The 15383-nt window shown below is 41.6% G+C and overlaps 1 protein-coding gene across 1 annotated transcript in view; it reads left to right on the top strand.

Annotated features, from left to right (window-relative positions):
* DNAH3 (dynein axonemal heavy chain 3) overlaps positions 1–15383 on the top strand; it is a 2217123-nt gene that overhangs the window by 466776 nt on the left and 1734964 nt on the right. The window contains exon 5 of the mRNA XM_044089509.1: positions 14870–15053. Coding sequence (XP_043945444.1) covers positions 14870–15053 — 184 coding nt within the window. The remainder of the gene's footprint in view (positions 1–14869; positions 15054–15383) is intronic.

Below are 15383 nucleotides of genomic sequence, written 5' to 3'. Positions count from 1 at the left end.
ATCCAATAAGACTGAGCCTACAGTGATAGTAGAGAAGGGGCAACCTATGGTGATCATCTTAAAGGAACCAGAGGGCGTACCTCAAGTACTGGTTACTAGGCACCTTAACAGAGGTCTGTCAGGGTTCCAAACCATCATGCTTTGGTAGAGTGAATGGCCCACCAAGGGAAAGAAACAAAAATATAAGAATGTTTCTTCCACATGGGTGTCTCAGAAAAAAGAGGCGCTTGAATTTTCATAAGACATATTCTAGGACATTTTGCCTTTATACCCACCTTCTTTCCTCCTTCACAAATCCCCACAACAGAAGTGGCAGCATGGATTTTCATCTGAGGAGGAGGAATCTGCATCTGATTCAGTTCCCTGGACATATTGCTTTTGATGATGAAGACACTTTATCCCTTGACTCCCCATGAGAAGAAATTTCATTTGGGGAGACTATCACTAGTATTTTGAATGGAAATTTTGTCAAGTCACTGATGTACAGAAAAGATAATTATGATTTGCTTGAAAATGGAGCTTGTAAACCTACATTGGTTCTATCTGTCTTGAAGGATTTCCTGAATGCTTTAGAATCCACTTCTTCCTCCCAGATTCTCAGTCTCCTGCTCTCAAAAATCCTGATAGGTTTTACAAAGTCCCAGAAGATATGAAGTTTCTCTAAAAAAATCCTGTGGCAGATCCTTCTATTTTTTCTCTCCACTGATAAGCCAACTAAGCTTTTACCTGCAGGTAACGTGTTGCTATTAGACAGAGACTGTAGGGCTGTGGACAGGTAATGTAAAATGGTCTACACCTCCACCATCTTGGCTTTTAGGACCCTAACTTATCCAACATAAATTACAAAATTCCTTTTCTCCATTCTAGGGGATCTGTATAAAATTATGGCTAATTCAGAAATTCCAAGCATAAGGCACAGGCTGTATTTACGCTCAATTAGGCTATGCAAGTAGTCAGACATTTCATTAGATGCAGGTATGGTGCTGCAGTTGCTTCCTCCAGGGCTGCTTCCTCTGGTATTGTAATCCACAGATTTGCCAGGCTCCACCTTCAGTCCCTCCCTGAGAAAATCAAGGCCAAGCTACTGGATTTCCCCTTGATAGGTACATCTTTTTTTTTTGGCTCTTCTGCAGTTGAACTTTTAAAAACCCTGCAGGAGAAGGGAAAATAATGCAGGATTTCAAATAGATTTTTCTCACGTTGGTTCATAGATATCAAAGGAATCATCTTCCAAGTACACTTTCTTTGTCCATAGAGATTCAGAAGCCACCATAAGAGAGGAGAAAGGAGCCACAGAAAAGATTTTAGAAGAAATTTACCTGAGAATCCAAACCTGGAGAAGTGCTTTTTCCAGATAAACTAGCCTATGTCTGACTGTCTGCTCTCTACCCCTCCCCCTTGGTCTGCAGACTCCCTTATTTAAAAGACTCACTCTGTCCCTTCCAGTTTGAGTATTCATCAAAACAGACAAATGGGTTTTTGACAGTTATTCAGTATGGGTACAAAATTTCTTGAAGGGATCTTCCCTCTTTAAGAGAAATCCCTCCTTTACCTCCCAGTCAGGTTCACCTCATCCCTCCACTCATCCAGGAACTTTAATCTCAGGGACCATAGAACCAGTCATGACCCCAGGCCTAGGATTAGACTTTTATTTAAGACTTTTCTTGGTTCCCAGGAAGGAGAGTACTTGGAGGACTGTACTGGACTTCTCCTACCTCAACACCTTTTGAGAAGTGCCACCTATCAGGATGCTTTCCTTGCAGTCTGTACTTCCCTGTATGCTTCCACAAGCTTTCCTTGTGTCTCTAGAGTTGAAGGTTGCATACCTACACACATCTCTACTCTACCTGCAGGAAATTCTTTAGGTTTAGTATTTTTTCATCACACTTTCAGTTCTCTGCTTACCCTTTGGTCTAGCTACTGCTCCCAGGGTCTTCATAAAATGCCTCGCTCCAGCCATTACTTTTTGCAGAACCCAGGGAATACAGATATTTTCCTATCTGGATGACCTTCTCATTCAGGTTTTTTCCAAAGCATCTCAGCTTCACTATGCCACTTCTGCATGGGGTAGGTTTCATTCTTAACCTCAAGAAGTCTTCTCTGACTCTGTCCCAGGATCTAGTCTTAGGTTGTAGACTGAATATCCTCTCAATGACAGCCATCCTTCCTCAGGAGAAAGTACAATTCCTATCAAGCTACTTCCAGTCCATGCTTCTCCTGGGTTCCCCCTCAGCAAAAGAATTCCTAACAGCTCTAGGCTACATGACAGCTGCAATGCCTATGGCGCTGTTCACCAAACTACATATGATAAAGATTTAGTGGTAGTTAAAGTACCTTTGTTTCAGCACTGTCACCCACTAGAATTCCAAATTCCCCTCGTGACCTCTATAAAGGAGTTGCAGTGGTGGATATCTCAAATTTATCTCAATCTAGTGGTTTCTTTCTGCCAACTTGTACCCACCCAGGGTCTGCATGTAGATGGCTTGGGATGAATGGACAGGTCCCGCAAGAGTTCAAGGATAATGGTCCCCCCAAGGATATAAGGGAGCATATCTGTGTGAAGGAAATGAAGATGCTTATTCAGGCCCTTCAGGTGTTCTTCCACTTCTGGAACCTAGGCCTCCTGAGGATTTTCACGGAAAACACTGCAGTCATGAGGTACATTAACAAACTGGGGGGGGGGGTGGAGGATGGCATCAAGTCCTACCAGTTGTGCACACTGACTCTGCCGGGATGGGACACTAAGCAGAGCCTTGGAAGACCCTCACAAATAGATGTTGAACAGAGGTCTTCCTCGACATAGTCCACAAATGAGATACTCTTCAAATAAGAACCAACTAGGTGTATAACCCATGCAGCACAAGTAACTAATAACCAAAAACAAAAGTCCACGGTATTCACAACTGAGGGATAATTTACGATCTGCTTATTACAAGTTAAGAACAAGAGTTGAGCTGTTTCGTCCTTCCACTGGACTTCATCAGAACTACTGATCCATAGTACAAATCATTCTTAAAGTGTGCCCATAATCAATCAATCAATCAATTAATTAATGAATGAATTAATTAACTAATTAAAAGCCTTACTATCCTGAAAAAGTGCTATTAACAAGTTCCCTTCCAAATACATACATGCTGCATATTATAAAAACATACAATAACTATAAATCCCTTTAAATGGCAACATAATAAAATGTAATAAGCAAAGGTGTAAAACGATATTAAATAAAATATTACAACATAAAAATAAAACATCACAATTTTGCTTCTCTCATTTTTAATACAGAATTAATTGAAATGTGTTCATTCAAGCTGGACTTTTGCATAGTGTCCAATCAGAATTTTGATGTCTGATTTGCATACAACACAACAATTTCTTCAGACTGTTATGAATGTAACAAGTGTTTGCACGCTCAGGCTGCATGCAACACATCTTTTTACAATCCAGATGACCTGCTGTGATGTATACTTGTTACATTTTTCTGTTATCTCACTTGCAAGCATATATTTTACATTTATAAATGCTTGCCCAGCTCTGTGTTATTCTGCAGCTCATTATACATAAAAGCAGGTGCAGCAGGTCCTCCCTGCTATAAAATGTGATTTCTACTGACTAAGTGGTCATAACATTGCAGGTATAATTTATTTCATGCTGCTACCTTTACTTTTAACTTAACTTTTGTCCCTTCTTTTTCTCCTTACTCATTTAGATTTCACTCGTGCACTTTTGTCCTATTCTTCTTTCCCAAAATTCCTGATGTGATGTTTTTCAGTAGAATGTCTCACCATTACATCACCTTTTCTGAGGAAATATGCAATCTGCAAGTCCAGATGTTTTTATAAGGGAACGTGAAATGGGTACACTCGTACACGTGTGTGTGTGTGTGTGTATGCGCATATATCTGTGTGCGTGTGTGTGTGTGTATGGTTTCACTTCAGAATCTCGAACTACTGAAATATCAAACTTCAATAGCTCAAGATCGAAGTGTCAAAACTGCACTTGCGTGAAAGTGCAGAATACTGAGTGCGGAAATGGCGAATCCGTGGTGTGGATGTAGCTGGAGATTCAGGTAAGTGATGTTTTTCTACAGGTTTTGGATAGGGATTTTAGTGTGTGTGTGTGTGTGTGTGTGTGTGTGTGTGTGTGTGTGTGTGTGTGTGTGTGTGTGTGTAGTTTTGAGGTGTGGGTTAGGGTAGGTAGGTAAGATTGTGAGTGTGTAAACGTTGCAAGTGGTGGTATTTGTACGTATGTGATGTGTGTTTGTGCAATGGGAGTGTAGAATGTGCAGTGGTGGTTTTTGTGTTTTTAGTGCAACCTCGGAGTTAGTATATATAAGTAGCGGGAGTGTGTGGTCAGCTCGTTTGTTTGTTTTGTTGTGTTTGTTTGTGTTTTGTTGGTTTATAGTGTAGGGAGGAAGGTGCATGTGTGTAGAGTGTGTATGTGGGTAGTTGCACTTCCAAAAGCCATTTTAAGTAGTTTTTGTGTTGTTTAACTGTTGTAGGCTACACACTCAAGTGCGCTAGCCTGTTTATAGCATTTACAGTGTTTTTGTGTAAGTTACTGTTGGTTCTGTAAAAAAAAAAAAAAAAAAATTCTTGTTTCCCACCTTTTAGGTTTCATAGGTTCATACTAGGCTATCTGCCCTAGGGCTTTTATAAGTCTAGCCAGAATGTGTTTGGCTTTCGCCACCCATTTTAAATTTATGTTGCTATGCCCTTTTTTGAGGTTAGTATACTGTGCCTCTGTCTAACAGTGACACAGAAGTGATACGATCTCTCCCATCCACTCATCAAGATTCCACTTGAAGAGAGTCCATGAGGGACTCTGCCTAACCTGGACTGGGATTTTATTCCCGAGTGAAGGGAGCCTCTGGGTTATGAATCTGTCCCTCCAGCATGTCCTATTTATTTCAGTGCTGAGGTTCAAGGGGATTTGGATTTTCTGAGGTGCAGCATGTCCATTAATTCATGATTTCTAAGCTAGATTAGTCCAGATTTCAGGTTTTGCTGAATTCTGGGTTGTGGTACAGTTCCTGAGTTGTACATATCCTTACTTGGATAGGAGGAAGCTTCTCTATTCACCAGTGAGAGTGGGGAGCTTTGAGCAGCCTATCTGCCCCTAGAGGAGTGGTCTCAGCCCAGCAACTAGTAGCTTATTGGCTGTTTTGGGCCAATTCCTATCTCTTTCAGTCTCCCTGCTTTAAAACCGTAATTTGCGCAGTTTTGCAAGTTTAAAGTATTCCCGGCTCCACAAAGTCTGCTCTTCAATTTTTCTCTTAGAACTAGTCAAACTCTCAAATTAAGCACTCAACCTTCCTTTACAGCCCAGCACTTGCTCAAATTTCTCAGTAAAGCACTAACAAATGCTAGCACTGCACCCCCCTTATACTATATGGAAGTAAAAAGCTCCCTATTCGTCCCATCGGACAATCAATAAAACACGTTTATTAAACTATTCAGGCATGTCCAAAGGGCAGTTTCAAGTCTACACTCCAGTCCAGCTGGTGAATCTGGAAATCTTGAGACAATGTTACAATTGCCTTATGTACACAGACAACCCTCTCCTCCTTCCAACAAACTCAGATGTATGTGAGAAATGCAACTATACAGCCAAACTGGAGGGCAAACTCTCTCAACCCAAGACTGGAACAGCCAGTCAGGAGGAGAAGGGAACCACTCGCACCACACAACCAGTCACACATAGACCAATCGTATCTGCATCAACAAACAGTACACATAAACACACAAAGACATACTCGGAGGTTCTAAATAAAAATCTGCCAAAGCAGCAGAGACCTCCAAAGCAGACATCCAAGCAATCACTACCCCAAAACAATATTCACTTATCACATACTTAACAAAGTCTGTGTGCCACACAATTACAGCCATTAAGGCTAAATAACACACCAAATACACTAGTAATAGGAGACTCTATTGTCAGGCACACTGACATCCCGCTCACCAGACTGAACAAGGAGAAGGTCACTGTAAGCTGCCTGTCAGGTGCCAGGATCCGCCATATAACACAAGCACTCAGGTCACTCCATAGCAAGTACAAATATGACTCTTTCATTGTCCATGTTGGTGTGAATGACCTGAAATGTACCTCCCTGGACTACATGAAAAGAGACATAGAGGAGCTCTCTGATCATTTAGCCCAGGCCGGTATGACCCTGACCCTGAGTGGCATCTTGCCCTCACCAAGTATGATGCCACAGTATAAAGACAAAATGATCAATTTTAACAATTGGCTAAACTGTTTGGTGTCATTCAAAGGGGATCCAGTGTCTGTCAGCCTGGGATGACATGCTCGACAAGCCACGTTGCTTTGCTAGAGACGGCTTGCACCTGTCACCCTTGGGCTTTCGAATACTGGCTAAGGCTGTTGCTACCCCAATAGTGCCTTTTTTAGGCAGGGCTCAAAAGACAAACCCACCTCCATAGATAACACAAGAAACAAAAAACTGAGGGTAATGCTACTCAGTGCCAGAAGTCTAAACCTCAAAATGCACACACTCGAGGCACTCCTCAGTATGGAAAAAATCGATATCTGTGCAGTAACAGAAACGTGGTTCAAGGCTCCAGAGATCACCCCAGCACTACCAGGCTATAACTGTTACCATACCTTTCGGCCCCAGAACCCAGACCAAAATACAAAAGGCAGGGGTGTATCCATCTTCATCAAAGATACCCACACCTCCAGGTTAGTGGCACTGCACTAGGCCTCGGAGACCATCCGTGTGCAACTAACAGCAGGCAAAACTGCCTTTCAGTTTGTAGTTTGCTACAGATTACCCACCTTGTCTCAGGACCCCCACTCGGCATTCCTGAGAACATTGGAGAACATGAAGGTCTCACCAAACACCATGATATTAGGTGATTTCAACTATCCAAACATTGACTGGGAAAACTACTCAAGTCCCAACTCCCTTGCCCAACGTTTCCTGGAAGTTATAAACTCTAATGCCCAGGAGCAACTGATCACCACTCCTACAAGAGGTGACAACATATTGGACCTGGTCATCACCAACATAGGGGCTCAATGTTCCACACCAGAGGTAAACCCCTCGTTGGTAAGATCAGACCATAAACTAATCACACTGGACATCGACATCCCGACCCCACCCCCAGCAAAGGAAACCACTGTGAAAAATTTCTCAAAAGCAAACGTCACACTTCTCAAGACAGAGGTGGAATGTTTCAAAGCCCCCGGGCTAATGGAAAATGCTGCCCAAACCACAGTATCCTTTACAAATGCATTCTATGAGCACCTACAGGAATGCATGGATCGAGCCATCCCAAGTAAAACCAAGACTCACACCTCCAAAAAGAGGAGACCAGTCTGGTGGATCCCGGCCATAAATAAGCTATACAACAGAAGGAGGAAACTACTACATGATAGAGCAAAATCCCAAAAAGGGAAGGCATCCTTGATCAGTATTAGCAAGAAACTAAGATCCCTCATAAAATCATCCAAGGCCAGCTTTGAAAGAAAAATCTCCAAAGACTCTAAAGATAATCACAAAGCTTTCTTTAGCTTTATCAAGAATCTAGGTGGCAACTCTCAGATCAGGTCTGAGCTGGTGCAAAATGGCAAAAAGTACACTGAACCCACTGACATTGCCAACATCCTGGCTGACAGGTTTGGTGCAAACTTTACTCCCCATCACCCCCAAAAGGGCCCGTGTCCATCCCAGAAAAATGTAGACCCCAGACATCACAGACACACAGGTGAAAACAGCCATCTCCAAAGCCAAAAACACAGCATCAATGGGATCGGGTGGTATCCCAGGCTGTGTCTTACACAAGCTTCAAAAGGAACTAAACCCTCACATAAATTCACTGTTCAAACTCAGCCTTACTACAGAATATGTACCCAAAGAATGGCATACAGCAACAGTTATCCCGCTCCACAAAGGTGGCGCCACAACGGATCCCGGGAACTATCGCCCTATAAGCCTGACTAGCCTGGTCTGCAAGGCTATGTAGCGCATCATCATGGGTCTCATAAACAAAGACATTGGGAACCTCCAGACACTGGACCCTACCCAATTTGGCTTTGTTAAAAGCAGATCTTGCCTCTTAAACCTAGTAGACTTCTTTGAAACAGTTATTAAGGCCATAGACGATGGAAAGGTAGTCCACACAGCCTACCTGGACCTCGCAAAAACCTTCGACACAATACCCCACTCTGGCATTATAGATAAGCGCACCAGCTTGAACATTAACCCCTATGTCATGAGATGGGTTGCAAACTGGCTCATGGATAGAACTCACATGGTCAGAGTTGCAGGTGCCATGTCCGACTCCAAACCGGTTATAAGTGGCGTCCCACAGGGCTTAGTCCTGGGACCCCTCTTGTTCGGTATACTACTTTTCTGAGGTACAGGCAAGCACAGGAGGACTATGGCTGACCAAGTTCGCAGATGATTGCAAACTGGGAGCCATAATCAACTCTCCGGCTGACACAGACATCCTCTAGAAGGGTCTTACGGAGACGAATACCTGGTGTCAGAACCATGGCCTCAAGCTAAATGCCAAAAAGTGCATAGTCATCCCCTTTGGGAAAAACAAAGTGCCCACGAACTACCACATAGGTGGTAATCCACTAAGCATGGAAGATATAATTAGGGATATGGGGACCCAAGTAGGCAGCAACATCTCCTTTGATAATCACATTGCCAAAGTGTTTAGAAAAACCTTCTATATAGTCCGCCTAATCATGAAAAGGTTCACATCTAGATCAAGAGAGGTCATTGTGCTCCTCTACTCATCCCTCATCAGGCCAATAATAAAGTACAATGCCCCATTTGGCATGTACCTTACCCGACACCTGCAACAGCTGGAAAGACCTCAGAAGTACCTCACCAAGGGGATCGTGGACCTCAAACAGATGCCCTATGTAGCTCGACTAAAGAAACTCCAGCTCTACTCAGTTGCTTACCGCCTGCTCAGGTGATCTCTGCCTGATGCACAAGGCCATGTCTAACCCGGAATTAATGGACATGCTCCACCTCAAGAAAACCAAATCCCTTAGAACTACACGTTCCAGGGATTTAAACCTCAGCACAACAATAAATAGGACAAGCTGGAGGGATAGATTCATATCCCAGAGGCTTCCCTCGCTCTGGAATAAAATCCCAATCCATGTTAGACAGAGCCCCTCACTGACCCTCTTCAAGAGAAATCTTGACAAGTGGATGGGAAATCATAAATTTACTCCTGGGATCACTTATGTGGCCCTGCTGGACAGAGGCTCAGGAATCTAATCAAATCTAAAAGGGAGGCAAAAGCCAACACATTCTGGCTAGGCTTATAAATGCCCTAGGGCAGATAGCCTAGTACCTACCTATGAACCTGTGAATTTAGAATTTCAATATTTCAGTATTTCAGGATTGTAAAGTGAAACCATATATATATATATATATATATATATATATATATATATATATATATATATATATATATATACATACACATACACACATACAGTAGATATTAAAAGTGTACACACTCATGTTAAAACACCAGGTTTTTATGGTATAAAAAAATGAGACCACAATAAATCATTTAAAATCTTTTCCCACATTTAATGTGACCTATAACCTGTACAATTTAATTGAAAAACAAATAAATCTGTTAGGGGAAAAAAATATGTTGTTGAGTCTTTCGGCTTTTTCTGGTTAGGGGTCGCCACAGCGGAACTCCGGTCCGCTAATGATTGGCAGTAGATTTTTACATGCCAAGTTGCCAGCCCTGACACACAACCTTCAACGAAGGTACGCCCATTCACGCATGTCTCCACACAGAAGACGCTCTAGCTGAGAATCGAACAGGACAACGTCTTACTGTGAGGCGACAACGCTGCAGTATTTAGGGGAAAAAATATAAAAAATAAAAAACATACAGTAAGCTGGTTGCATAAGTGTGCACACCCTTAAACTAATACTTTCTTGAAGCACTTTTTGATTTAATTACAGCATTCAGTCTTCTTGGGTAGGAGTCTTATCAGCATGGCACATCTTGACTTGACTTGGCAGTATTTGCCCACTCTTTCTTGAAAAGCACTCCAAATCTGTCAGATTGTGAGGGCATCTCTTGTGCACAGCCCTCTTCAGGTCACCCCACAGATTTTCTATTGGATTTAGGTCTGGGCTCCATCTGGGCCATTCCATAACTTTAATTTTCTTCTGGTGAAGCCATTCTTTTGTTGATTTGGATGTATGCTTGGGGTTGTCATGTTGAAAGGTGAAATTTCTCTTCATCTTCAGCTTTCTAGCAGACACCTGAAGGTTTTGGGCCAAAAAGTGGCTGGTATTTGGAACTGTTCATAATTCCCTCACCTTGACTAAAGCCCTAGTTCCAGCTGAAGAAAAGCAACCCCAAGGCATGATACTGCCACCACCATGCTTCACCGTGGGGATGGTGTTCTTTTGGTAATGCGAAGTCTTGTTTAATGCCAAATATACCTTTTGGAATTGTGGCCAAAAGGTTCAACCTTGGTCTCATCAGACCATAACACATTTTCCCACATGCTTTTGGAAGACTTGATATATTGTTTTGCAAATTTTAGCTGGGCCTGGATGTTTTTCTGTGTATGAAAAGGCTTCCATCATGCAACCCTACCCCGTAGTCCAGACATATGGAGAATATCGGAGATTGTTGTCACATGTAGTATACAACCAGTACTTACCAGAAATTCCTACAGCTCCTTCAGTGTTGCTGTAGGTCTTTTGGCAGCCTCCTTGACCAGTTTTCATTTTGTCTTTTCATCAATTTTGGAGGGACGACTAGTGCTTTGCAACATCACTGCTGTCATATTTCTCCACTTTTTGATGACTGTCTTCACTGTGTTCCATGGTGTATCCAGTACCGTGGAAATATTTTTGTAGCCTTCTCCTGACTGATACCTTTCAACAATGAGATCTCTTTGATGCTTTTTAAGCTCTCTGCGAACCATGGTTTTTGCTGTACTAAGTAAATGAGTAAATGTCATGAAAATCCTACTAGGACAGCTGAACTTTATTTGGGTTAAAGTTGATGGCAGGTGCGTACCCAAGAAGACTGAATGCTGTAATTAAATCAAAAGGTGTTTCAACAAAGTATTAGTTTAAGGTTGTGCACACTTATGCAACCAGCTTATTGTACATTTTTTATTTTTTATATTTTTGCCCTAACAGATTTGTTTTTCATTTGAATTGTACAGGTTATATGTCACATTAAAGATGGAAAAATTTTGAAATGATTTATTGTGGTCTCTTTTTTTTATATCACAAAAACCTGGCATTTTAACAGGGGTGTGTACATCTTGGGCGGAAGAATCCCTGGACATCTTGCTTCTGATGATGAAGAATACCATATCTCTCGACTCCACTTCAGAAGAAATTTCCTTTAAAGAGTCTATCACTAGTATGATGCAACATTTTGAATGGAAATTTTGGCAAGTCACTGATGTACAGAAAAGATAATTATGATTTGCTTGAAGATGGAGCTCTAAACCTACATTGGTTTGATCTGTCTTGAAGGATTTCCTGGATGCTTTAGAATCCATTTCTTCCTCCCCAGATTCTGTCTCCAGCTGTCAGAAATCCTGTTAAGTTTTGCAAAGTCCCAGAGGATATGAAGTTTCTCTAAAAAAAATCCTGTGGCAGATCCTTCTGTTTTCTCTCTCTCCACTGATAAGCCCACTAAGCTTTTACCTGCAGGTAACGTGTTGCCATCAGACAGAGACTGTAGGGCTGTGGACAGGTAAAGTAAAACAGTGTACACCTCCACCACCTTAGCTTTTAGGATCCTAACTTATCAAACATAGATGACAAAATTTATTTTCGCCATTCTAGGGGATCTATATAAAACTATGGCTAATTCAGAAATTCCAAGCATAAGGCACAGGCTGTATCCACACTCAATTAGGCTGTGCAAGTAGCCAGACATTCCATTAGATGCAGGTATGGTGCTGCAGTTGCTTCCTCCAGGGCTGATGCCCCTGTATTATAATCCACATATTTGCCAGGCTCCAACTTCAGTCCCTTCCTGAGGATATCAAGGCCAAGCTACTGGATTCCCCCCTCTTCAAAGGTACATCTTTTTTTGGCTCTACTACAGCTGAACTTTTAAAGACCCTGCAGGAGAAGGGAAAAATAATGCAGGATTTCAAACAGACTTTTCTCATGTTGGTTCGTAGATATCAAAGGAATAATCCTTCCAAGTACACATTCTTTGTTCATAGAGATTCAGAAGCCATCATAAGAGAGAAGAAAGCAGCCCCAGAAAAGATTTCAGAAGAACTCTACCTGAGAATCCAAACCTGGAGAAGTGCGTTTTCCAGATAAACTAGCCTATGTCTGACTGTCTACTCTCTACCCCTCCCCCTTAGTCTGCAGACTCCCTTTTTTAAAAGACTCACTCTGTTCCTTCCAGTTTGAGTATTCATCAAAACAGACACATGGGTTTTGACAGTTATTCAGTATGTGTACAAAATTTTTTGGAGGGATCTTCCCTCTTTAAGAGGAATCCCTCCTTTACCTCCCAGTCAGGTTCACCTCATCCCTCCACTCATCCAGGAACTTTAATCTCAGGGAACATAGAACCAGTCATAACCCCAGGCCTAGGACTAGACTTTAATTTAAGACTTTTCTTGGTTCCCAGGAAGGAGGATACTTGGTGGCCCGTACAGGACTTCTCCTACCTCAACACCTTTTGAGATGTGCCACCTATCAGGATGCTTTCCTTGCAGTCTGTACTTCCTTGTATGCTTCCACAAGCTTTCCTTGTGTCTCTAGAGTTGAAGGATGCATACCTACACATATCTTTCTACTCCACCTGCAGGAAATTCTTTAGGTTTAGTATTTTTTTATCACATTTTCAGTTCTCTGCTTACACTTTGGTCTAGCTACTGCTCCCAGGGTCTTCATAAAATGCCTCACTCCAGCCATTGCTTTTTGCAGAACCCAGGGAATACAGATATTTTCCTTCCTGGATGACCTTCTCATTCAGACCTTCTTCAAGGCACCTCAGCTCCACTATGCCACTTCTACAAGGGGTAGGTTTCACTCTTAGCCTCAAGAAGTCTTCTCTGACTCTGTACCAGGATCTAGTCTTAGGTTGTAGACTGAATATTCTCTCAATGACAGCCATCCTCCCTCAGGTGAAAGTACAATTCCTATCCAGCTACTTCCAGTCCATGCTTCTCCTGGGTTCCCCCTCAGCAAAATTATTCCTAACTGCTCTAGACTGCATGACAGCTTTAATGCCCATGGTGCTATTCGCCAAACTACATATGAGAAAGATTTAGTGGTAGCTAAAGTCCCTTTGGTTTCAGCACTGTCACACACTAGAATTCTAATTTCTCCTCATGACCTCTTTAAAGAAAGAGTTGCAGTAGTGGATATCTCAAATTCTTCTCAATCTAGGGGTTTCCTTCTTCCAACTCGTACCCCACCCAGGGTCTTCATATAGATGCATCAGACCTGGTTTGGATCATTGGACAGATTCCGCAAGAGTTTAAGGACAATGGTCCACCAGGGAGATAAGGGAGCATATCTGTGTGAAGGAAATGAAGGTCCTTATTCAGGCCTTTCAGGTGTTCTCCCACCTCTGGAACCCCGGCCTCGTGAGGATTTTCACAGATAGCACTACAGTCATGTCATACATCAACAGACTTGGGAGGGGGGTGATATCAAGTCCTACCAGTTGTGCAGACTAGCTCTGCCAACATTGGACAGTAAGCAGAGCCATGGAAGACACAAATGGATGGTGAACAGAGGTCTTCCTGGACATAGTGCAAAAATGAGGTACTCTTCAATTAGTTCTTTTTGCCTCCTACCAGAAAAGACAACTCAAACAGCTCTGTGTCCATTCAAAAACCTTTATTAAAGGCACACACTAAGGATTTCTGATTGGAAACAGACTGTCTACCCTGCTTGGATTACTTCTGGATACATAATAGAGTTAATAATTCTGTATAATATTAATAGTATTTCAAAATAAGTTTTTATTTTTTGGTTTAGGACATTTTTAAGTTCGCTACTTGTACTAACATTTTCTGATTATTTTCTGCTTTTTAATATACAGTGATTAACTAGACATACAGGAATTTAAAAACTTCCCCACTGTTTTGTTCTGGGCTCTAGTATACCTGTATAGTGGACTGTTTGACGCTTAAGAGATACCACAGAGATTGTGTTTCTTTTCTGCAATATTTAAGAGCTGCTGAGGCTGGAGCAGTGCTGTTACTCATAGTACTGCGGCCTCACAGCAAGAGATAGTCCAGGTCGAGTCTTGGCTAGGCTGCCTTCTGTGTGATGTCTTGATGTCCTCCCTGCATTTATATAGTTTTTTTTCCTGACTGCTACAGTTTCATTCCCCATCCAAAAACAGGGTGTAGCTGAATAGACACTTTCCAAATTACCCTTGGGTGTGCATGTGGTGTGCGATTAAATTAATGTATACACTCTGTGATTTACCAACATCTTGTTCAAAATGGATTTGCAGAGCCTTGCACCCACTGGTTTCCATGATAGGCTATGTTGTTGCTGTGACCCTGTGAAAGGCTACAGCATGTTAATGGAAAATAGGTGAATGCTCAAACACTTTTCATTCAGCATAAGTGGGTTCTCTCAAGAATTATCTAATCTAAGTTTTAAGTTCTACATGAAATAACAAAATCTTCTTGACTTGTCATCTTTGATATCATTCCAAAATTGTTTTCAGCTTAATTATTTTGACTCTTGAATGTTTTAAACAGCTAGCTACTTTATACAATGCTGAATTCTCAAAAATATTTTTAATGCAATTTCATGTATGTTATTAGAAATAGGTATAACAGTAAATAGAAATGGAAATAAAATTAATATATTTATTTCTTTTAGGATGTCATCAACACAGGCTGGCTTTGTCAGTCCCTTAACAGCAGCTGGGCCTAGTATACATACCAGAATTGCAGCTGTTAATGAAAGCCGCCCAGTGTCTCCTATGGAGCAGCTAAATATAATGTCTAAACTTGACAAAGAAGTTCTTGAACAACAGGGTGACCCAAATGAAAGGGACTTGGAGGTTTGTTCATATTAACTTTTTTGCATGGCTTGAAATCATTATATGGGAAAAGTATTTCAAAAAGATAAAAATAGAAGTTAAGTTCCCTTTAAATCATAAGACTGTAAAATGTGTTGCGGAGATTTTTCTAGAAAACACTCATTTCAAGGAGAGCTATTTAGAACTTTCACTTACAATTTCCCATTGTTAGTATTATATAGATTAGTAGGACAATACCATTCAACAGTACACTGTATGTATCCATCGCTGTTCAAGCTATTGGGACATTTTTTTTCTAGCTTTGCTAAAACAATATCATTTTCAGAGTGCATGTTAGGAAAAAGTATGGCT

Source organism: Protopterus annectens, chromosome 12.part0 (assembly GCF_019279795.1).
Source record: "Protopterus annectens isolate FY-2018-M chromosome 12.part0, PAN1.0, whole genome shotgun sequence".
Lineage (NCBI taxonomy): Eukaryota > Metazoa > Chordata > Ceratodontiformes > Protopteridae > Protopterus > Protopterus annectens.
This window is presented reverse-complemented; position numbering and strand designations above follow the sequence as displayed.